Consider the following 22,112-nt stretch of genomic DNA (forward strand, 5'->3'; position numbering starts at 1 on the left):
CATTTGCTCAAACCCAGAGAGAAGTCAAACATATTGAAGTAGATTCTGGAAACACTGGCCAGTGCTGGGACAGGCAGAGCCACTGTCTTTGTCACCCCATTGCTCCCCACTCCAGCAGGCCTTGGCTGCCACAGCCCCAGAGGTTCTGGAAATGAAGCCAGACACCATTCCCTGCAGCAGCCTGGTCATCCAGCAGTTCTGAGGGATTTACCCCACTCCTCCAGCCCATTCTGGCGAAGTTCACTGACGTTCACTGGTGCAGGTTGGGTTACAAGGGACAGCCCAGAGGACGAGCTGCCACCCCTCAGCCTGCTTCTGTCCTGCTGCTTCACAGACTGGGGTTGAACACCCTGTACCCTCCTCAGCTCTGCCTGGCCCCCAGCATGGGCTGTCAGAGCTGTTCTCCTGCTGCCCAGCAGTGGATGTGCTCACAGTCTGAACCGAGAAAAACAGGAATGAAAACAGCATAAAGGTGAAAGTTCAATCCCAACCAAATTTTGTATGACAATGTTCCAGACTACATAGGATTTCTGCTCCTGAAGAACAAGCATTCTTCAGCTAAAAGTCAAGGGTCCAGTGTCAGTGACTAATAAACACTGTACTACAGGAACTACAAGATGCCTTGAGGCCACAGGAACAGGGCCAGGCTGGCGGCACCTCCTGACAGCAGGGTGAGCTCCTCACCTTTTGTCTCCACTGCGTTGATGCACTTCCGAACAAACTTGAAGCCGACCTCGTTCAGCTCCACTGTTTTGGACAAGGAAGTCAGGTTAGCTGCCTGAGCACCCCTGGGGAACCCTGGGACACCCCCATCTCCATCTCCAGCCCCAAGCTGCAGTGCCCCAGCTCACAGATATGTTCACACCTGCAGCCACATCCCATACATTCCTCCAGGAAAACACCAGCATTCTGTACATCTTGACAAGCAGTTATTAGTTTCATATGTTCTCCCATTTCCCCTCGAATTTATTTTGAGTTGCAGCGCTGCTCCCTATCCCCTCTCTGTCTTTAATAACAGCAGTGTAAATCAGGTCCTGCCACGTGTGAATTGTGTCTGATAAGGACTTGATTAATCACTTCCAGAGCAAAATTTGCAGTTGAAGCTCTTCCCCATCATGCAATCATGTATTTTCTGCTTATCTACATCACTAGAATTAAAAAGCAAAATGAACCCAGCTTGATGTGTTGAGGAAAGCAGAGCACATGGCTTGTTCCAGCCAACTACCCACAGTCCAGCTCTGAGCCTCTTTCTTTTTAACTTAAAACAACATTTTGCTGGAAAAAGCAGCCACAGGATATATCTGGATCAATCCCAGTCCAGCACAGGCTGTGCTGGGGAATCCTATAGGATCCTGCATTTTCAGCAGGTTGTTTGTACTGGTCCTTTCTGCTCCGAGCAACAGCAATACCAAGCTCAGATGTTTCTTAGTCTTACTGCAGGAATCAGCACAGACCCCCTCGGTGCTCGATACCGAGGGCTGTGATAGCACTGGAACACTTAACAGCTCTAATCTATTAACAGTAGAGAGTGTTTGTTGAGTGAAACCCTGAGTCACACTCCCAGTGTGTGATGCGAACACGGCCGCACAGCAGCTTTGTGCTCATGCCCCCGTGCTCATTAGAGCCAGCTAATTGCAGTGCTGATAAAGTAAGCTGAGATAGAATGGAGGTTTCACCCACCTAACGAGGCTCTGGAGTGTTCCAGGGCTCCCAAGGTGCACCCCACTGCTGAGAGGTGGGACATGGAACATGGTGGGGGGTGGGACCTCCAGGGAACTAAATGTCATCTCTATTGCCCCATTACTCTTTGCTAAGGGACATATTCTCAGCATCTCTCATTGATCTTTTCCCCTCTGTTATGCTGGGGTTTGGAGGTGCAAATTGAAGCCCACATCCCACTGCTCCTGGCTAAATAAAAACTGCTCATCGCATCAATAACTTCTACTGTCTGCAACCTGATCTTATCCAGGCTCAGTGCCAGACACTGTGATGCAAGGACACAAGTGACACTGCCACCACAGAGGGGGGACACAGCACTTGGCAGCAATTGAGAATGAGAATATGTGCAAGGAAAACCCTGCCCAGCCTCTGGACAGCTCCAGGAGCCCAGATAACAGGAACAGAAGTGACTCACTTTCTTCCTGCTTCGTGATGGGACTGTGGTAGATCTGAAAAAGGGAGAGGGAATGGAGGAGGGAGAAACAAAAACATCATCAGGATAATTTGGTACTTATTTCTGAAAGAAAATGCAGCACTTGATAAATCACCCATAGATTACCCAAAGATTATCCATAGATCCCCTACACCCATAAACCACCACAGATCATCCATAAATCATCCATAAATCACCCATAGGTCACCCATAAATCATCCATAGATCACCCAGAGCCAATCACAGCCAAAAAGACAATGTCCCATAGAAATGTCATTTTACAATTAAGCAAGATCCCATTCTCTGCACAAAAAGGAGTTTCTAGTGCCTCCCTGCATTTCCTTGGGGCACCTGTTGCTAGGGAAATTCTCTGTTCTGTAGGCAAACTGCAGGGCTCTGAGCTTTTCTCAGACTGAAGGAAGGAAACCCCAGTAGGCACAGAAAGCTGGGAGAACGAGGGTGCAGGGTGGGCAGCGCCACCTTTCCAAAGACTGCTCAGAGCAGCGACAGACAAAGCATCAGCTCCAGCAGGCAGTGAGCAGCAGGAATAGGAGCATCCCAGCCTCGGAAAGGCTAGTCCTCAGGCGAGCTGGTACAGCCAAGGAATGTCCCGAGGTTTAGGGGGGACACCCAAAATCCCCAGGGGGAGCTGTGCCGAGGGAACGGCACGGAGCCCAAGGCCACGATCTACCGGCAGGTACCACTGGAGAAGCAGGAGGGGCGCAGAGCAGGGACCGTGTCCCCATGTGTCCCCCCTCCCGCCGGCAGAGGACACTGCTGGACAGCACATTCCAGCTGGGAACAGCTCCGGGAACACTCACCGGCTCCTTCCCGTCCATCGCCTCCATCCACAGCCTCCGGTTGGCTTCCGAGAGAGCCTGCAGCGTGATGGTCCCGGACCTGCGTGGAATTCCCCCAGGGACAGGCAGGGAAAGGAAGAAAGATTGTTTATAATGTACAGCAAAGAGGGATTCGCTCCAGGCCCGTGGGGTCTGGGGCCACCTGAACGCAGCGCCTCTCACCTTTCATTGGTTTCAATGTCAAAACAAAACCTTTTGTCTATGGAGTCTGTCTTTCTCCTAACGCAGGACTTCAAGGTCAGGTCCAAGGTGCCCTAGGAGAGAACACGAAAGCCAAGGTGAGAGGACAGAAACACAGGAGAAGATTTTGGGTTCCTCAGCTCCCTGCAGCTCCAGCCCAGCCCAGCAGCGCCCACAGATGTCCTGAGAGTCCAATGGCAGTGCCAGGAGCACAGGAGGCCCTCCCTGCACCAACACAGGCAGGATCAGAGGCTCTGTGCTCCAGGCTTCCTCTCCTCAGCTACAGAACGTTCTGCACTCCATGGCACTACCCCACACACCAACACCCTGCCTCTGCAGCGCTGGAATGCTGCTCCAGCAATCCTGGTGAGGCAGTCCCTGGTTCTGAGGCCAGAACCATGCTCCTCTGTGATCTGACACAGCTGGGTCCTAAATTTTATCAGGGCTGACCATCAGTACCAACTACCCACAGCACTGATGGTCATTGATGGCTTTACACAAACACCACGAGGCAAAGGGACATTTCCTCACCCCACCCAGAGCAGGTGTGCTCTGGAGAGGTGGCTCAGTCCTGGCTCTGGGTGTTCATGTCCCTGTGCTCTGCAGCACAGTCAATTTATAATGTGACTGTGAAGTCGTGTGGCCAGCTGTGACCTGACGGTGCAGATTCCCAGACTGAGAGTGTTTGGGAAAGGCACTAATTTACAGGTTTCCAAGCCCTTATCTGCAGTAATTGGCCTTCTTAGACACACTTATGGAATAGGTGACAACAAATCTCTCCAGAAAACAGTTTGGACATTTCTTTGCCCAGGTCTCTGCCAAGGACTTGCAAAACATCTATTTTATTTTCCTGCTGCAGTGTGCAGAGTGCTGCCAAGAACAGACCATGAGCTCATGCACTGGAGCACACACTGGCCTGGGAAGGCCCTGGGGACCCAATCCATGGCAGAGGAGGGTGGGGGATTCAGCTAGAGGCTCTGCTCCATCCTCCCACCCCTTCCCTGTCACGAGGAGGGACGGAGGGAACTCCCAGACTTTGAGCACTTTGTGAAACGCAGCAGTTCCCCAAATCACTACCTTACTGCAGTTTGGAGCTGCACTGCTGCCATCCCTCCTCTCCTGACACTGTCCCAGTCCCCCAGAACCAGTGCCAAGAGCAGAAAGTAAACTACAAACCAGTGCTGTGCGCACATGCGGAGGCAGGGAAATGCTGTAACTCCTTTAGCAGCTTGAGCCATTCAAGCACTTCAGTGGCTGCCAGAGGGCTCGTGAAGCCCAGGTTGCAGCTCACAGCCCGTGTGCGTGAGGAAAGGATCAGTATCAGCTGGTCTAGAGAAGCACAAGCTTCATCCCAGACCAAACTCGTGGGTCAGCACTGGCCAGTATCGCTCACGTCACACGGACCTGCGTCCCGATGCCAAACCCTGCTGGGCCTCAGCTCCCAGGGACGGAGAGGGGTGGGCCCTCTCCTCATGGAGGTGGCTCTTTCAGGTGACACCAAACCGCCCTGTGTGGACAAAGCAGGGAGGGGACAGAGCCTTCCCTCTGCTCCGTGGCCAGGAGCCCGTCCATGGGCACTGCCTCAGGCCCAGCCCGCAGCCGGTGTGGCTGGAGCGGCGGCACTGCCGGTCACTGCTGCCACAGCCGGGCTGGCTGCTGCTCCCTGCACGTGGCACCTGCCTGGCTGTCAGGGCAGGGATGCCACGGGAGAGTGGAAGTGAGACCCAATGGCTGGGCCAACATAGCAGACATCCAACTCACCTGCTTAGCTCCAGGCTTCTGGTCTATGGGTGTCATCCGTAAGGTTTTTGCCTCCTTTTCATACTGGCAGTAATACTTCACCCAGGAGATGCCCAGTGCCCCTGCGGAACACACGAGAGGCTGCAGTCAGGGATAGGGCTGTACCTGGATGCAGCTGGCAAGGCATGGCTGGACAGTGTCTCCATGGGCAAGAGCCAGGAGGAGCAGGAGGAGCAGGAGGAGCAGGAAAAGAGGAGAAGGAGGGGAGGGGAGGAGGAGCAGGAGGAGAGGAGTGCAGGGCAGCCGCTGCCTCCAGCGCCCTCTCAACGCGCTGCTGGTGAAAGGGCGTTTGTGGAACTCTGGGCACAAGCCAGGCTGGTTTGGCCAAACCTAGCCAAGACCTCCACTGGCAGGATCCTACGTGTCCTGAAAGCTTGTTCCACGCACACCACTAATTTTTCATGTTGGTGAAAACTCAGTAATAAAGAAAACAGCAGCTTTAAAATACTCTGAAGTTCCTATCTCTATCCCACTGGAATTATTGTCATTTTTCTCTGTTGTCTTACCTGAACCCCTTTATAGGAAACTGGTATATATACTTCAACTGGTATTTTTTCTGTAATTTGCTTTTAAGTTGCAGTTGTGTGGAGGAACAACTCTTTATGCTCAATTTATATGGAAACATAAACAGAGGTAGCAAATAGCCACTGGCCTGCAGGAACATGCCACAGGGTCTAAATTACTTTGTGTATTTTCTTCTAAAAGCAGGATGAACAGACCTAAAAATATATTTATAAATAGATTTGTATATATCATTAAAAATTAACTGCTCACAAAGCTGTCTCAGTGGCCACAGCTCTGCACAGATTTGTATCCCCTGAGCATTCCTGCTGCACGGCCATGGAGAGTTGCAGCCAGGGTTTGGAAAAGGCTGAACTTGGTTTAATTTGACTCTGCTCAGAATCACAAGTTTCGCTCTCAGCAGCTTAACTCAGCACCAGTTCCCACCTCAGCTGTGCTCAGCTGCCTGCAGAGGCTGAGGCTGGGCAGGACACCAGATTTGTTCAGATAAAACAGCCCAGGCACAGTCTGCCAGAGCTCTGGAGTCATGAATCCCATCTCATCAGACTGCAGGGCAATTAGCCCTGTGCTGACACGGCTCATGTGAGCCAGAGGAAGCTCTGTGCCACTGCTGCCAGAGCTGCCAACTAGAGCTGCCAGTGCTTCCCCCGGCAATGCAGGTAGTGACGCCTCAGGCATCTCAGGCACCGGCAGGACGTGATGCCCCGTGCCCTGGCAGTGGTGTAACCCCGCACACCCTGTGTCCTGGCAGTGGTGTAACCCCACACATCCCACAGCAGGGCTACAACCCAGGCCTCCACATTCCCTAACACATCCAGGTGCATCCAAAGCCATTACATTTCTCCTGAGTGTAGAGGTAGCCCTCAATGGTCGGCTGCCCAGGGAGCTTGCAGGTTAGGGGCGCTTCCTTCATCCTCTTCTTCAGGTCTTCCAGCTCCTCCCGCGTGCTGGAAAAGTGATTCCTTGTCTGGTAAGAGAAAACAAATAGAAGCACATTGGAACAGGAGCGAAGAGTGAGCTCCAAGTATTCCTGGATAAAGCTGAGGTGCTCTGGTAGAAATGGTCTCCAAGATACAAAATTTGGAAGCCACACCACAAGTCCTCATGGAAACTGTGGCTATGAAAAGCACTGGGCTCTTCGAGATGATTGAAGGGGCAAGGTCTGACACAAGGTTTGACACACGGTGTGCATGGAGATGGTGCTGAGGAGGCACAGGACCTGGATATTTTACCCATGAGCCCACCTGGCCAGCAGAGGAGCTTACCAAAGCATGTAGCAAGCCTGTAGTAAGCTAGTATGATTAGGATCAAGGTTAGAGGCCTTTTCAGAGTACAATTTCAATCTCATTACTGTGGAAGATAATCTCACGTTTGTTTATGCACCAGGTTAAATGATGTGACTGCAATAGCACCCCCCAGACAGAGAAAACACTCTCATAGACCTGTGGACTCTCCTGAGCAGGAGAGGGGAAAACACTCGCGAGCTGAGAAGGAAATAACTGTATCTGCAATCTCCTCCAGGGGAGACATGGCCAGGCTGCTCGGGTGGAAAGGCCTTGTCATGAGAGGCATGTAAATCCAAATGAGAACAGAAGTCACATGGAAAGTCCTGCAACTGGGCAGGGACTCACATTCTGCAGGCTGAGCTGGAGCTGCTGCTTGTAGGGGAGAAAATCCTGCGTCAGCTCCACTGTCAGATTGTTGTAAGTGAAAAGACTGTGGAGAAATGCCAGCACCTGCAACGAGGGAAAGGGCAGACTGAAATTCTGTATTTCTAACTGGAGGAAGGACGGACAGACAGCCGGGTTTCAGAAATTTCAATTATTTTTTCCTTGCAACTTCGGAGTGATGCCAGCCTTGGCATGACTCATCAAACACAGTGCCCCTAAAGACCAGGCTACCACCCACGGATCTGTCTGAATAAAACATTCCCGGAGTGAAAGACCCTGCAGGGAGACCCAGAGCAGATCTGGAAAGTGCTCATCCACAAAACCCACACGATCCCACCACACCTGGCACCTGGGCAGAGCCACCACCCAGGTCCCTGTGCTCAGCCATAGGCTGGGACCATGGCAGGCCAGGCCAGGGCAGGTGAGCGGAGCAGGTAACACATCAGCACATCTGAGCACCAGCCAACAAGGCTGAGAGAAAAGGAAGCTCCTACCGGCTCCACAATACTGAATTTCTTGCTCTCCTGTACTTCCTGGATCTGGTACACGTACTCGAGGGAGGACTCAAAGAAATTGTGTCTCTCTTTGTCCACCTGAAGGTCAGCCTGGAAGAAGGAGGGAGAGGCGGAAAAAGAAAATATATCACACGTAGTTTTACAATACTTGACTCGCTTTTGTCTTCCAGCCTACAGGTAGCTTTGTCCTCACCAAAACCAGCCTGCCAGGTCTCCAGGCCAGGTTTGAACTGGGATGGTGCATATTCTTTTCCATTTGCCTATTTCTGCCTCCCTCTCATTCATGGATCCAGAACCTCACCCCAGTCTGCAAGGACAAGGCTTTCCCAAAGCTCATTTGTTACTTTAGCACAAGCCCCTTCTCCACCCAGAGCCCTGGGAGGACAAGGCCACTGCCACCATCCTCTTTCCAGACTCCATCTGCAACCCGGAACCAGCACTTCCAGAGCTGCAGCAGGGCAGGACCACAGGACACATCTCCTCTGTCTGCCCCCACAGCCACCCAAAAGCACCAGCAGCATGGCAACACCAGGCCAGCAAAAGAAATAATAACTGGTTATTTCAGCCAGAGCGGTTCCCCAGGTGAAAGGGTGACCAGTCCCCAGCTGTGCCAGTGCCCCTGGTCACTGTACTACACCATGAGGGTGACAATCAGGTGACAATGCATAAAGCCAGTACCAGCAGCCAACACACATGGGACAACTATGAGCTTGATTTCCCTGGTCTCACCCAGAGAATCCAGGTTTTGAGTAGATTTAACTGATTATCAACTTCAACAGATTACTGGAAGGAATAATTCCTCCCCACACTTTTTTCTAATATCCAGAGCAGCTGGTGGTGTTGCTTCTGGACCCAACTCTGAAGGAAGCTCCATACACACCTCCTGTAACTGGGATTCCTTCTTTTTGGAAGACAAATGCAGGTGGCGATCCAGCATAGAGTAAAACTTCTCACCATCCTTCTCAAACTTTTTCTTTCTTTCCTGTGAGGTGAAACAGAACCAGTTACTGGAATTTTCCAGATAAGAACATGCATCAACACCAAGATCCTTTATTCTGTACACCCATAGACAAATTCTGGTCAAGTCAGCCAAAACAGAAGGTCACTTCCATTCCCTCTGCTTTCACTAACTGCCTACCCTGGATGCAGTTACACCTCAGGACCCAGCTCTGCCAATACTCTGCGGCACAAAAAGCCCCCTGATGAGGTGTTCACACATCAAAACCCTGTTCGCCATCTGCTGATGTGCTCAGGTCAGAAAACAACAGCGCAACAACAGTCAGAAACACATCAAGGTCAAGGAAAGATTTGTTAGTTTGGCAATTTTCTGTTCTGAAGCTTTTACCATGAGTTTCTGAAGAGTAGCAAAAGGAAAGCAGAAGCCTATAAGGATGACACGTGGGAGGGAAGTCCTCATCTCCCTGCCAGCAGAGGTGCAAAGAGAACACAGATGAACAAGAGCAACCAGAGACACTCGAGAGGGAAGCCCTGAGAGCAGGCAAGGAGCAGCAGGGCTGAGGACCAGGATGTTGGCTCCTGCCTTGCACTGACTAGGAAACCACCAAGGACTCAGAAATCAAGACACAACCATAAGCAGAGCCCAGGCTGACAAATAGCCACATTAGATGGTAATCGAGCCATCAGGGATTGCTGGGACTTTTTAGCAACTAAATTGCTAAAATTAGGAAATTCCAGCCTGGCAGCAGCCTCAGTGCCAGATTCAAGCAGCTGAGCACTGGTATGTACATACTCCAGGGTATATATAGGATGTCCAGATCCTCTGTCTGGCTTTAGAAAGCTCTAGAAGGTAGAAAGCAGAATTAGGAAATCCCACCTTCCTGAGAATTAACAGCACCTTTCAACATCTACCTCCTGAAAGCCCTGAAATCCTATTCTCTTGCCTCCACTCAGAAATCCATGGATATGCAAACACACACCAGTGCCACCACAAATCAGAGAGATGGACTTAGCTAGACTGGTAGGTACTAGGGATTCTCCTCATGCATTCAGTAGTGACTGCAGAGTCTGCAGCTTCCCCTGCCATGAAGTTTTGCTTCCCCATTCCACTTGCACGAACTACTCCATTTGTCTGTCGGGATGTCCTACGTGGCAGGATGCCTGGGGGCTCCCAAAACCCATACCTGGGCTCAATGCAGTTGGCTCCCATTAACAGTAACAAGTGTTCCTGCCAGCTGCCCTTCTGGGAAAAGGAATTCTCACCTCACAGGAGTCCTGACTTGGCTGCTGGAAAAGCACAACTACCATGGGGAAATGCAGAGACACCAATTGGACTATTCCTGCTTATACATAACTGTCCAGAGCAGGGCAGGCTTAACCCAACAAACCTTTTCACCCCAGCAATTACAACTTCTGCCCTGTAGCTCCTGGAATTACCAGACCCCTGAAGGGAAGTGAGTTTTCTGGAATCACACCCTGCAGTTCTGGGTACTGTGACTCTGTGTTAGCAACTTCACGCCTCAGAATAGAGAGATCCATGTCAGGAGGAGTAGAGAGTCCTCCAAGGGTGAAACCTAATTTAAGCAGTGCTGCAGCTGCGGGGGCGAGGCCAGGAAGGACTGTCAAAACAAACCACCACCCTAGTGACTACCCCTGATCAGCAAACCCAAACCCAGTGCAGTGAAAGCGTTTGCGGAGCAGCAGTTCCTGTGTCTCTGTAAGGTCACACTCCTGGGCTGTGTGGGCCATTGATGCCCTGTCTAACACAGCCAGGAACTTGGCTTGTTTCCATGTCCATAAAGAGGAGTCTCCAAACCCCAAGGCCGTGGCAGTGCAGGGAAGGTGCTGACTGCGGGGCTGCAGTCACACCGCTCGTGCCTCAGAGGAGATGGCTGTGCCAGCGCCCGGTCCTGAAATCCCTCAGCCATGGAAAGTGGGCTTCAAACCCAACCAAGAGCTCAGCTATCCTCACTGAGCTGGCGTGCAGAGGTGGTGGTGGCAGCACAGGGACAGTGCCAGCTCTGCTGCTCAGTGGAGCTGTGGGGAAGCAGCTGAAGGAGCAGCAGGAAAGGGGCTGAAGGCCAAGACAGGTGTCCTGTTCTGCCTCTTGCTGCCAGCAAGCCAAACATACAGGGTGACCCAGCTGTCCCCACCCTGCAGAGAGGACACCAGGGATGGCAGCCACACTCCAGGTCAGAGCTGGGACCAACCTCTCCCGCTCTCCATCTGCTTTAGCAGATGCTGCTTTATCAGGAGTGAGCAGGAGCCCTCAGGAAAACACTGGCTGTCTGGTCTGGCAGGTGATCCAGCTCCAGTGATGCCAGAACCCTGTGGCAGCCATCAGGTCCAGCTGACCAGGGGGAAAAGGGGTGCAAGGACTTGCCAAAACTTGCCCTTAATCATTAGGTGCTAATTAGGATCCTCTGAAATTCCTGTCCTAGGAGAGGTGGAGTGGCAAGCAAAGAGCCCATCTCACAGGGCCACTTGTCTTCTTTGCCTGCTGGAAGGCCCCACCTCCACACACACCTGAGGGGGACAGTGGGTGCAGGGTCATCACAACTCGTTTTTATGAGGCATCAGGAGTTAATACAAAAAAAGATAAATTTAAAAAGTCAAGTTGAGGAGTGTAGAAAGATCATTTCTATAAAACCACACTCAGTTTATCCTGGTGTTTTTCCCTCACCCACTGGTTTCTCTCAAATGCTCCTCAGGCCTTGCTACTGCAGAGATGAAAGCAAATAGAAGTTACTGTCCTCCCTTTCTGTTAAAATTATAATTAGTGAAATTAATAATAGAATTACTAAGTCCTTTTATGAATACATTATCTCCTATGGAAGAACTTTTGACAAACGCTGCAGCTATTCAGCATCCCTGAGCACAGCGAACATTCCTCCCGCCCTTACAGTGCATCCAAAACAGTTTTTCCCCTCTGACTTTTTGGTTTGCTTTCTGTTTCTGCTTTTGTGTTTGAGTCTTCTTTTTTTTTAAAAAAAAGCTGTCTCCTTCCAAGTGGAATTGGAATGAAACTTTTCCTATTCAAATCCTCCTCAACACAGTGAGTGCAGCCAGGCTCTTCCAAAAGTACTCCAGCCCCACAGTGTGGAGCTGAGTCCCAGGGCTGTGGGGAGGGAGGGGCAGGCTCCTCCGTGCGTGTTGGCTCCTTTCCACACTCACCCCTGCCATAAACTCCCTCTGGCTCCTCGACTTTCAAGCAGATGGAGGTGCCAGGGCTGGGAAATGGGTCAGCTCAGAGGGTCCTGGATCCTTGCTTTTATCTGTGACGTCTGCACATATACCCACTGATCAGCAAGTCACAGGGAGAGCAGTGATCCCACGGGGCTGTGGCAGTGGAAGGTGGCTGGAGGGGGTCCCAGTGACAGCCCGGGCTGCCCTGTGTGGGAGCACACCCTCTGCCCAAGCAGATTCCATTCGTCCCGGGAAAGCGGGTGAATGCGGGCTCAGATGTGCTGGTCAGACCGACTGGCTGCACTCCAGCCAGAGGCATCACAAAGCCCCAATTCAAGGGCTCTTCCTATCTGGCTCCAGCAGCTCACACAGGGAACAGAAAACATCTCACAGTAGGTGACACTGCCAAAATACGGAAATGAAGCAGAGGGCACAATTTCCCTTTGTCACGTCTCCAGCCTGTCCCACAGCCCAGCCCTGGCCTCTGCCCTGGTGTGGGTCAGGAAGGACTCCGGGGTGGTGCCAGCGAAGGACCTGTGCTGACAGAGCCCCACTGTGAGGAGCCTTGTCTGTATTTCACACCTTCTGCCGTGGGATGGGGAGGACCCACAGGAGCTGTGCAGGCTGGCAGGTGAAGGAAGGCTCTGTGCCTGGGGCGATCCCTGAGGGTGCAGCCCACGGGCTCCGGGCCACTGGAGTGGCACAGGCTCCTGTCAGGGAATCACTGGAGGTGAGGGTACGGGGCTGGAGAGGCTTGTTCCCAAACTCACAGTGCCTCCAGGCTGTGGGGCAGTGCTGGGAAAAACAGAACCTCTCAGTGCATCCCTGTCAGCAGAGGCACACCCAGACCATGGTGGGTGCTGCCCTGCGAGGTCCCAAATGGAGCACTGGGGCTGAGCCATGGCACAGCCCTCTCTGCACCTTGTGTTCCTCACAAGAAACAAATCCCAGAGCCAAACCACAATGTCCTGTGAGCCACCCGCAATGACTCCCTGCCCTCTGCCACCTCTCCAGCTGCTCTGAGCAGTTCCTGCCACTGTCACCACCCCACACCTCCACCCGGAGGGCCCTGTCTGTCCCCAGGGAGGAAGGGCTGCAGGCTGCCAGGGGAATCGGTGTCAGTGCTCAGGTCCCTCCACTGCCAGGGAACAGCACCAACCCTGCTGGGCACAGCCACTCTGCAGGGGGAGATGGGTGGAGGCAGCTCAGCTCTCGGGGCACAGCATGCTCTGGGCTGTGCACAAAGGGATCCTTACACACTCTGAGGGCTCCCTGGGAAGGAAACAGTCTGAGGGTTAAAGGCACCCAGCCATGCAGGGGATGGCAGAGGGCAGGAGGGTGATTGAGTACCTCTTCTCAAACCCTGTATTTATTAAACGTCAAAGCCTCCAGATGGGCTGGGCTCAATCCAAGCCTCAAGTGTTCTCCAAAACATCTCCATTTCGGAGCTGGGTCAGGGCCAACCCCATTTCAAGCTGCTGCCGAGTAACGTGGAACCTGAATTTCTTGATAGCAGACATGGGAAAAATTATCTTTTCTGCTCCATATGTGCAGAATTTACTTTTTACAGTTTGTTTCTTTAAAAGTTTGGTCCAACTGAAAGACTCATTAGATGCTTTATGTAAATATTTCATAACAAATGCCCTATGACTATAATCAGGTTCTGCCTGTCAGCCTCTGCTGCTCTCCCCTCTTCCCTCCCTCCCCCTCTACCACACACTTCCCTGCAGAAAGTATTTTATTCTCAGTAGCACTGAGTGAACAAAGGGGAGAGGAAAGAAAGCAGCAAGATGGATCTCCTCCTGATCAAAACAAGCACTCCTTGCTCAGAATGGAGAGAGTTTGGGAATCAGGCCAGGAGAGAACCCAAAGAATTCAGAAAAGGTTTTGGAGCCTCTTATGATTGAAAAATCAGACTAAAAGTCACAGCACGAGCCCTCGTGCCAGCAGCTGAAAGCCAGCATTGAACAGGGAGTTTCTGAGAGCCTGAAGTCAGAATGTAGTACAGCAACTGTCTGCTTGTTCACAACAGGAAAAAAATCTGAATTCAGACACAGTAACAGCAAACAAATCTGTTTACATTGAAAAGAAAGAAACAAACAACCCTTACCTTGGTGAACCCTATCTGCTCCTTCCGGAAGTTTTCCAAAGGTTTGATCAGCAAATCACTTGCATTCTGCACCTACAGTGCAAAGAAAAAACACTTTAATTGTAGGACACGGATCAGTTTTCTCCTAAACAGAGGCTCAACAGGGCTAGAAGCCAAGAACTCTCATATTTTAATGTGTTTGACTGCAAACTTCTCTGTCTGTAGGTGAAGTCAATTAACCCATCTGTGCCCGCTCTTCCCCATCAGTAACACCCAACAACCCCCAAGCACGGCACAGGAGGCTTCAGGGACATCCCCCATCCTGATCTTACAACACTGCTCTCAAAAAATCAGACTTCCCTTCTCCCAAGATCCAGCCAGATCCAGCTAGGGAAAAGGGAAAGCCTGCCTGTGACTCCTCCATTCCTGTCTTATGTCTGAGACATGCTTTCCTGGGACATACTCTGCACTCTCTTTCCATGAATCCACAGGAAAGCTCACTGACTCCAGCTTCCCCTGGCACTGGGACCAATTTGCTGTCTCTTCCCATCCCCACTTCTGTGACAGGCTCTGTCCCAAGGACCAGAGAAGGGAGAGGGGAAGAGAAGGGGACAGGACAACACCCTGACACAGCTCTTCAGGGAATTTAAAGCTGATGAACATGGTGAGAGTGTGAAACCTCCTGAGGGGCTGCTGTAAACAACTGATCCTACAAGCGGAGGGCAAAAAACCCCCAACTTTGGAAAGCTGGACAGCACCCATGATCCCTGAAACAATCCCTTCCACGGCTCCCCCACTGCCAAAGAGCCACTGTAATTAATAATAAAGAAGTATCTCACGCTTTCCTGGTTTCCTGCCGTGCCCTGCCTGCCCATGGACCCTCTGGCACAGCCGCCTCTGTGGCACTGGCCCAGCCTGGCACGAGCTCCCGCAGCCGCACGAGGCAAAGGAACACAGAGCCAAGCAGCACATTCCTGGCATGCTGTAAGCTCTTCACCGAGCCTAACCTTCATGTTTTTCCTGGAACTGGGAGCGAGATGGGAAGCCAGCACTTGCTCTGGAGGAGCTCTGGAGAGGCAGAGGGCACATGGCAGAGGGAGGCCAACGGCAGTGCATCGCCCTGCAGGAGCTGGGCTGGCACGGGCAGGGGATCAGTGGCACAGGGGCACTGCCTGCCTGCACCAAGCAAAACCAGAGCAAAAACACATCTTACTCTTTAATGCCTGGTTTCAGCACAGAACCAGCTGGTGAGGAGCTTGGACACAGCTGGCCCTGCAGAGCCAGCCTGCTCCAGCTGCCGGGCCAGGGGCTCCAGGACTGCTTGCACACCGGAGAGCTTTGGGACACTGCCCATGACACCTCAGCCCTCCCAGTGCCTCCCCTGCACTCAGCTCACCGTGGACCAGGCATGGTACAGAGCACAACATTCCCAGTGCTCCCTGCTTCCCTCCAGTGGGAAGCCTCGTACTGAGGCACACGGTGCTATGGCCACAATCTGGCATTTAACCCTGGTGGGAATGACAGAGCCCAGTTTTGATCACCTTACCATCATGGACCTCTCCAGCTCTACTTCGTGCAGCAGCTCTGCAAACTCCTTAAAGGACTCAGCTGTAAGAAAAGAAGAGGTTGGTCAGGGGAGCTGGGACATGGCACCGGAGTGTGGGACACACGCTGGGACACCTCAGTGGGGCTGTGCCCCCAGCATGGCCGGCTAAAGCCTTGCCAAAAAACAGAGGAGAGGTGGCTCCTTCTGGCAGAAACTGGGTGAGGCAAAGCTACATGCCAGCTGGCCATGAGGAGTATTTATTTATGCACTGGAGAGGAGGGGCTCCTGCCCAGAGCAATGAAGGAGAGAAGGCCCTGGAAATGGAAGAGGTTGTTAATTAGCTTTCATTAAGAAAGGTGGCAGGGAAGGTGCAAACATGGGGAAGGGGCAGACACTGTCCCCAGGACCAGTAGCAGAACAAGCTCTGCCATATAAGGGGCTGTGGACAGGATGGGGCTGTCTCTCCCACCTGGACAGCTACTGGCAGCACCGGGATGGGCCTGGCACCTCTAACCCAGGAGGAGTTGTAGGTGCTCACCAGGACAAGTGTGTAAAATGAAAACAGCCTGGAATGACAAAGGTCACATTTGGTGACAGGAAGCACAAAGTCTGTGTCCAGGAAGAAAGGCAGCACCTGTAGAAATGGTCATAGACACTGACACCACTCCCCAAAATGTTAAAAGTGAAACAAAAAGATCTCACTGATCAGCAGTTGGAGTCCAACTACAATAAAAATAGCAAGAAAGTTTTCCTTTAACAATCTGAAACAAGACTAATTTAGCCTGGGGTAAAAGAGGACTAGGTTGGAGCAACTGACTCTCCCCACACCAAGAGGGAACACACAACCCTGTCCCTGCCCACCGAAGAATTCGGAAAGGGGTTGAATTTGTCACAGGAGAGGAAACAGCAGTACAGCACTGACAGTGCTGAGCTGAGGGGCTCTGCCAATTCCCAGCTCTCTGGGCTGCAAGGCAAGGCTGGGCCAACATCTGCCCACGCAAACATCGTGCCTGTGTGCTGGATGCCTGAGGGAAGTGCACCTGGGAACTACCTGGAGTTAGCTGGGAAAGCTTCCCACAGTTCCAGCCTGCATGGGATGGGTCTGACAGGTCCCACGCTCACCCTTGGCCTGGTGTGTACAGCACAGAATGGCTCTGTCAAACCCCCAGAGCTCTGTGCCTGCAGTTCACTCCCTCCCTCCCTGTGGCTGGGCTGGGCAGGCAGCACATGAGAGAGCACATCAGCTGTATGGTGAGGGGTGGACAGGACAGCTCATCCCACAGCACAGGGGAGCTCCTGTGCTTTCTGTGCAAGCTGAGGGCCCTTTCCCCTCATCCACAAGTGGCACCTTCAAAGAGGTACCTGTCCTGCTAAAATCCAGCGTGAGAGGATTCACTCTGCAGCTGCTGAGACAGACACAAAAGGGAACAAGCGCAGCCTCGTGACACGGGCCCTCAGCCGGCAGCAGCACAACAGACCTTCCTGATGAGTCAGGAACTTCTGAGCTCTCCTCTAGCAAGGGCTCCAGCAATGCAAGGCTGATGGCTCATCGGGCTCACCCCCAGGGCCACGGGAAACCTGGAGTGCACGGACACCAGTGGCCTGAGCCAGGAAAGGAACTATCACAGGGAAAAGGAGAATACAGCCCTGAACTTACAGGGAATAATGTCAGTACCTAAAACATTCCCTAGATGGTTTTTTTCCCTTTGCTCCACAGGAAGAGCCCAGGAACATGTTTCCTGGCTGCAGTCACAGAGCAGCCCACTCAGTTTGTCCCTAACACACAAGGCTCAGACACTGCTGCCAGTCCAGCAGCGCTCAGGAGCACTGGGATAGATCTGTGCTACTGGCCTGGGTCAGCACTCGCCAGCCCCTGCACCACCTGCCCAGCCACACCTGGGAACCAACACCTGGGAATGCCAGAGGATTCCAGGTTCCCATGCCTGGGAGGGAGGAACATGCCATCCCATTTCACTGCTCCCTTCATCTCTGAAGGAGCTGCTGGTTTGGGTCCTATGTGGTGACAGGAGGCACCAGGGGAGTGACAGCAGAGGGACAATAGAGGGAACTTCGGAGGGAACCACAGGGGGTCTACAGGCCTGGGGTAATGGGGGTGTGTCTGTAACCATTAACATCACCAGGGGAAAGTGCTGCTCATGACAGACAACACCAAAGACAGACAACATCAACCCAGAGTCCTGCCTGCCACCCGGCTGGGTGTCCGGCTGCTCTCTGCCCACACAGCGAGAGCAGCACGCCTTTAGCTCTATTTATTTGCAACCCAAACACGTTCCCTGCAGCTTGTAAGAAGTGCCTGTGAGTGTTTTGCTTCACTCCCATATCCTGCACATCAAATGAGCTCTGTGCTCCCACGCAGATCCCTGGCACCCTTGCAGGAGATGGAAGCTGCTACGGAGACGTCAACGCCCTGCTGCTGTGTCAGGAACAAGGGAGCCTCAGCCCAGCAGGCACAGCAGGGCCTGGGTGGGAGGAGGAACACAGCCCAGGCTCTTCTTCCCAGGGAAACCAGGGATCTCTTCTTGAAAAGGCAAAAATACTCCCCAGCAAAACTGGAGGGAAATGTGCCTCTTTTCACATGGAGGGTTTTATATGTGCTGTGATCTCTCCTTCTCTCCCCCACCCATGATACCTCCATTCAACCGCTGTCACTCCCAGCAGTCTTGTTCGGCTGTTGGAGCTTTGTCCCTTCCAGCTAAGAGGAGGGACACTCCTTTCCTTGGAAGGCTGTTTGCCTCAGACCTCTCTGCTCCCAGGAGGGGCATTTACACAGCAGTGTTCTCCCCTCCCTGACTCAGATTTGTTTGGAAGCTCAGCACCTCTGCTGCCATTAGATTTGGAGGCTGACTCATTTCCAGTGCGTTTCACCTAGAGACTTTCCACAAAGGAAACCAGCCTTGGAGGGGCAGGCTGCAGTCTGCTTCACATGGCTTTAAATACAACAGCCCAAGGAACAGGCTCCACTTCCTTCCCCTTCTGATGGTGTTGGAGAGATCTGAGACCTGACATCAGCAATGTCCCACTGCAGCCGCTCTTCAACCGCCGCCTGACAAAAGCTGGTTTTCTGTTTTCTTTTCCGCTGTGTGCAGCCCCAGGAGCAGCCTGGCAAACACCCTGTGCCCCAACATGGTGAATGCCCCGTGCCTCTGCCTACTGACTGCCCTGTGCCCCCTGCGGGCAGCCCCAGCCCCTCAGCCCAGGCAGGTGTCCCAAGGGTTTTGTCTATGGGGCAGGGTCAGACCCTCAAGGGCTGGAGGATCCCCCATCGTCCTCCCTGCAGCCTGCCACCGCCACAGCACTCACCCAGTTTGTCCAGCAGAATGAAAGCAGCTTTGGGAGCAGCACCCACTGGGCTCCCCTGGTGGCACTGGGAAGTGGAGCTGGCTGGGAGGTCAGCACCACACTGCCTCCTCCCCAGCACACGGCAGCACAGAGCAGGCCTGGAGCCATGGAAAACCTCCACATATTATCCACTGAACTGGGAATGTGAAACTCAACCCGTGACTGTTCAACTTCGTAAAATAGGCTATGGAAGAGCTGCCTGGAACTCTGCTCCTGAGGCTGCTTAAAAAACATCAGGCAGGCTAATTCATAGAGAGGGAGACTGTTCCAGTTACCAAAAATCAGCATCAAAAAAGTGGAGAACTCACCAATATTAATCTCATCATCTGTTAGTGTGTCACCAATGAAGTCGAACTGGAAGGATTGCAGGGTCTGGGAGAACTTCTGCACGGCCGAGGAATACCCTGGAAAAGGACAGAGCAATCAGCTTGGGTTTCTGCAGCAGTTCTACAGAGGGTGCAAGTCTCTGTAACCATAGTGAGGTGGTTAGGAAAACCCACAGGCATCAGGAATTTCAGCGCTGCAGCAAATGCTGCTGCATTGATAATCCTCAGAGACTGCAGACAGAGCACTGGGTTTGTGGGTTTTTTCTCTCTGAAAAAGCTTCTGCAGCATTAACGGATGCACTGCACAGTACAACAACTGTCCTGCCATGTACAGGAAGGGACACTGACACACTTCCCTGCAGGAAAACATGCAGGAGATACCCTGGGGCTCTGCATGCATCAGCACAGCTCCCTGGAGCACAGGGGCTGTCAAATAGCCTGGCCAGTGTTCACAGGAATTGTTTCATTATAAGGGAGAAAAATGTGTAGAGTCAGAAAATTAACATCAGAAAAAAGGCAGACCTCAAAATAACTTTCCATTCTGGAGGTCATGGATACAGACAGGCCCTGAGGGAGTAGGGACAGTGCCACAGGGAGCTTGGGGCTTGGCTGGGCTCACCCAGGCACCTGCTGCTCCTGCTGCTGAGGAACCGTCTGGGCTGGAAGCGAAGACACTGTGGCCTGGTGGTGGCTGTGGCTCAAATTATTTTTGGACCTTCCAGAGAAGTTTCTGGCCAAAAGAAAGATCCTTTGTGCCTTTGCATCCTGCACAGCTGCCTCAGAGCCCTGGGGCAGTGGCTCAGTTGTTGGACAGAGGAGCCCTGGGACGGGGCAGCAACACCGCAGCAGAGCCCAGCCCAGTCACCCACCCTGGGACAGCAGGGGCAGCACTGGTGACATTTCATCCCATCAACCATGTCTTCCTGCACAAAGCTACATGCTCCTCGGGGGATAAGTCCATCTCCAACAGCAAATTCCCGAGATACAACAGAAGGAGGCTGCACTTGCCCGACCTCAAGGAATAGCATATAAGCAACAGAACAGAACCAAAGGAATAATTTTATATTCTGATTTACATTGCTATTTTCCCTAATGTGGGACTTCAGCCATAGGCATAGCCCCAGGCTGGACTCCTTTGGGGGGGTGCACTGGAGACAGTACTTTTTGCAAGTGGTGAAGTTGTGGCAGCACAAACATTAATGTGCAACCAGCTCCCACCCCTGCTTTGCTGAATCAGCACAGCAATTGCTGTATAAAAAACTTTGGTGTACACAGCTGGGTTGTTTCTAATTTGAACATAGAACTTAGTATCACGGTGGCAAACTTGGGGGGTTCTGAAACACTGCTGTGAAGTGGAGAGAAAAACTGGACACTGCCAAAATGAATGTTGAGGTAAAGAATCAAGTGGCCCGCATGGGATCTCGGCAGGTCCCCAGACTGCTCTGTTCCCCTCTCCCCAGGTCAGGAGTGCCCAGGCCCCTTGGCCCTCCCCAGGGTCCCCAGACAGGAAGGGCAGGGGGACAGCCAGGTACCCAGCACGGGGAGGAGCACAGGCTCAGAGCACAGTCCTCACCTCCCCCTCCAAAGCCTCGTTCAGCAGCTCCCTCTGATGGGTCAAACCTTTGCTCCTGAATGAGCAGATTCAGGCCTGAATGTTGCTATTTAGCCCCAGCTGCCAGGGGCTGCAGCACGTAAATGGGTGAACTCTCACACAGAACGATGTCATTGAGTTGATGGAAAACCTCAGCAAATAATTCCCCTCAGTGCCCCAGCGCTCGCTCAGGCTGTGCCGGAGGCTCATTCAGCCGCTGCTCAGGGGGAGCTTTGTTCGTTCCCCTCAAACCCTGACGCTGCCACAGCCCCATCCAGCCCCTTCACTGCTGTTATTAGCGGGTGGCCTTCAATCCCTCCCTCCCAACCCCCCTCCTGGCCCAGCCTGGGTCCCTGAGCCCCCCAAAAGCAGTGTCACCCAAGGTGGCTCATTGCAGCACCCCTGGCCAGCATCCATCTGTTTGTCTGTCCGTCCGTCTGTCCTCTCCATGTCTGCTGGCCAGGGGAAGGTGACAAGGCACTGGGAGGCTCTGGCTTCATGTCCCCATGAGCCAGGAGCATGGCAGCACACGCAGGTCCCCCCATCGTGGGGACAGAGGGTCTCCACATGCCATGTTTCCATGTCAGTCCCTGGAGCAGAGAATGGCCTGGCAAGCTCCTGCCTTCTGGGTTTTACAGAAACAGGGGGAAAAGTCATGGTACAGAAGGGTTTGAAAAGCCAAACACAGCATATTTTAACCAGAAAAGAAGAAATAGTATAGCCAATTTAAGTTACCTTTTCCTTTCAAAATATGTCTGGCCTGAAAGTTTATTTGCCAAATGTCCAGCTGAAGGAAACCCAGGTTCACACAGTCACATCAGCTTAACGGTGAAAAACACAATGAATGCCCCATAGATAGTCCAGTGCTGTTTGGCTGCACCTGGGACAAGGAGTCTTTTCCATTTTGGGGAGCCATCTTTATCCTTACCCTCAGCAGTGAGGTGTAGGAAGCCCCCGGCTGTGAGCGGTGGCTGTGGCACCCCAGAGCTAATGACAGCGGAAGGCAGGTGGCTGCCAAGGACATCCCTGGGGTGGCACAGACTTTCCCTTAGGGAAACAACTATGGAAGATGAGAGAGGGCAAGGGAGAGGGAGAGGAGAGCTGGCATTGCACGTGCCTGAGGAACTCGGATGGAAACCAGACTCCTCCAGACCAAGGCAAATCGGCTCCCACACGTAGGGAGCCTTTGCTGAGCACTGCCTCCTGACAGAGCCCGTGTGCTCACACACTGACAGCACCATGTGCTGCCACGGTGCCACCACAGCTTTGGGGTGTGCCCTGGGACACCAACAGGGCTTGCTGACAGCTGCCCTACCTTTCACTGCCTGCTGGCACCAGCCACCACAGAACAGAGGATG

At 52.7% G+C, this 22,112-nt stretch overlaps 1 protein-coding gene across 3 annotated transcripts in view; it reads right to left on the reverse strand.

Annotated features, from left to right (window-relative positions):
* The window catches only part of OPHN1 (oligophrenin 1), a 49,835-nt gene that overhangs the window by 14,736 nt on the left and 12,987 nt on the right, over positions 1-22,112 (reverse strand). For all 3 annotated transcript variants that reach the window (XM_027905278.1, XM_027905280.1, XM_027905279.1), the window contains exons 2-13: positions 19,146-19,241; positions 15,478-15,539; positions 13,953-14,024; positions 8,580-8,681; positions 7,679-7,789; positions 7,146-7,250; positions 6,352-6,481; positions 4,954-5,054; positions 3,175-3,266; positions 2,974-3,052; positions 2,135-2,168; positions 685-747 (exon numbers count right to left, since the gene is read on the reverse strand). In XM_027905278.1, the coding sequence (XP_027761079.1) occupies positions 685-747; positions 2,135-2,168; positions 2,974-3,052; positions 3,175-3,266; positions 4,954-5,054; positions 6,352-6,481; positions 7,146-7,250; positions 7,679-7,789; positions 8,580-8,681; positions 13,953-14,024; positions 15,478-15,539; positions 19,146-19,241 (1,047 nt within the window). The remainder of the gene's footprint in view (positions 1-684; positions 748-2,134; positions 2,169-2,973; positions 3,053-3,174; positions 3,267-4,953; positions 5,055-6,351; positions 6,482-7,145; positions 7,251-7,678; positions 7,790-8,579; positions 8,682-13,952; positions 14,025-15,477; positions 15,540-19,145; positions 19,242-22,112) is intronic.

Source organism: Empidonax traillii, unplaced genomic scaffold (assembly GCF_003031625.1).
Source record: "Empidonax traillii isolate 1590-97213 ecotype Southwest subspecies unplaced genomic scaffold, ASM303162v1 scaffold1138:size371499, whole genome shotgun sequence".
Lineage (NCBI taxonomy): Eukaryota > Metazoa > Chordata > Aves > Passeriformes > Tyrannidae > Empidonax > Empidonax traillii.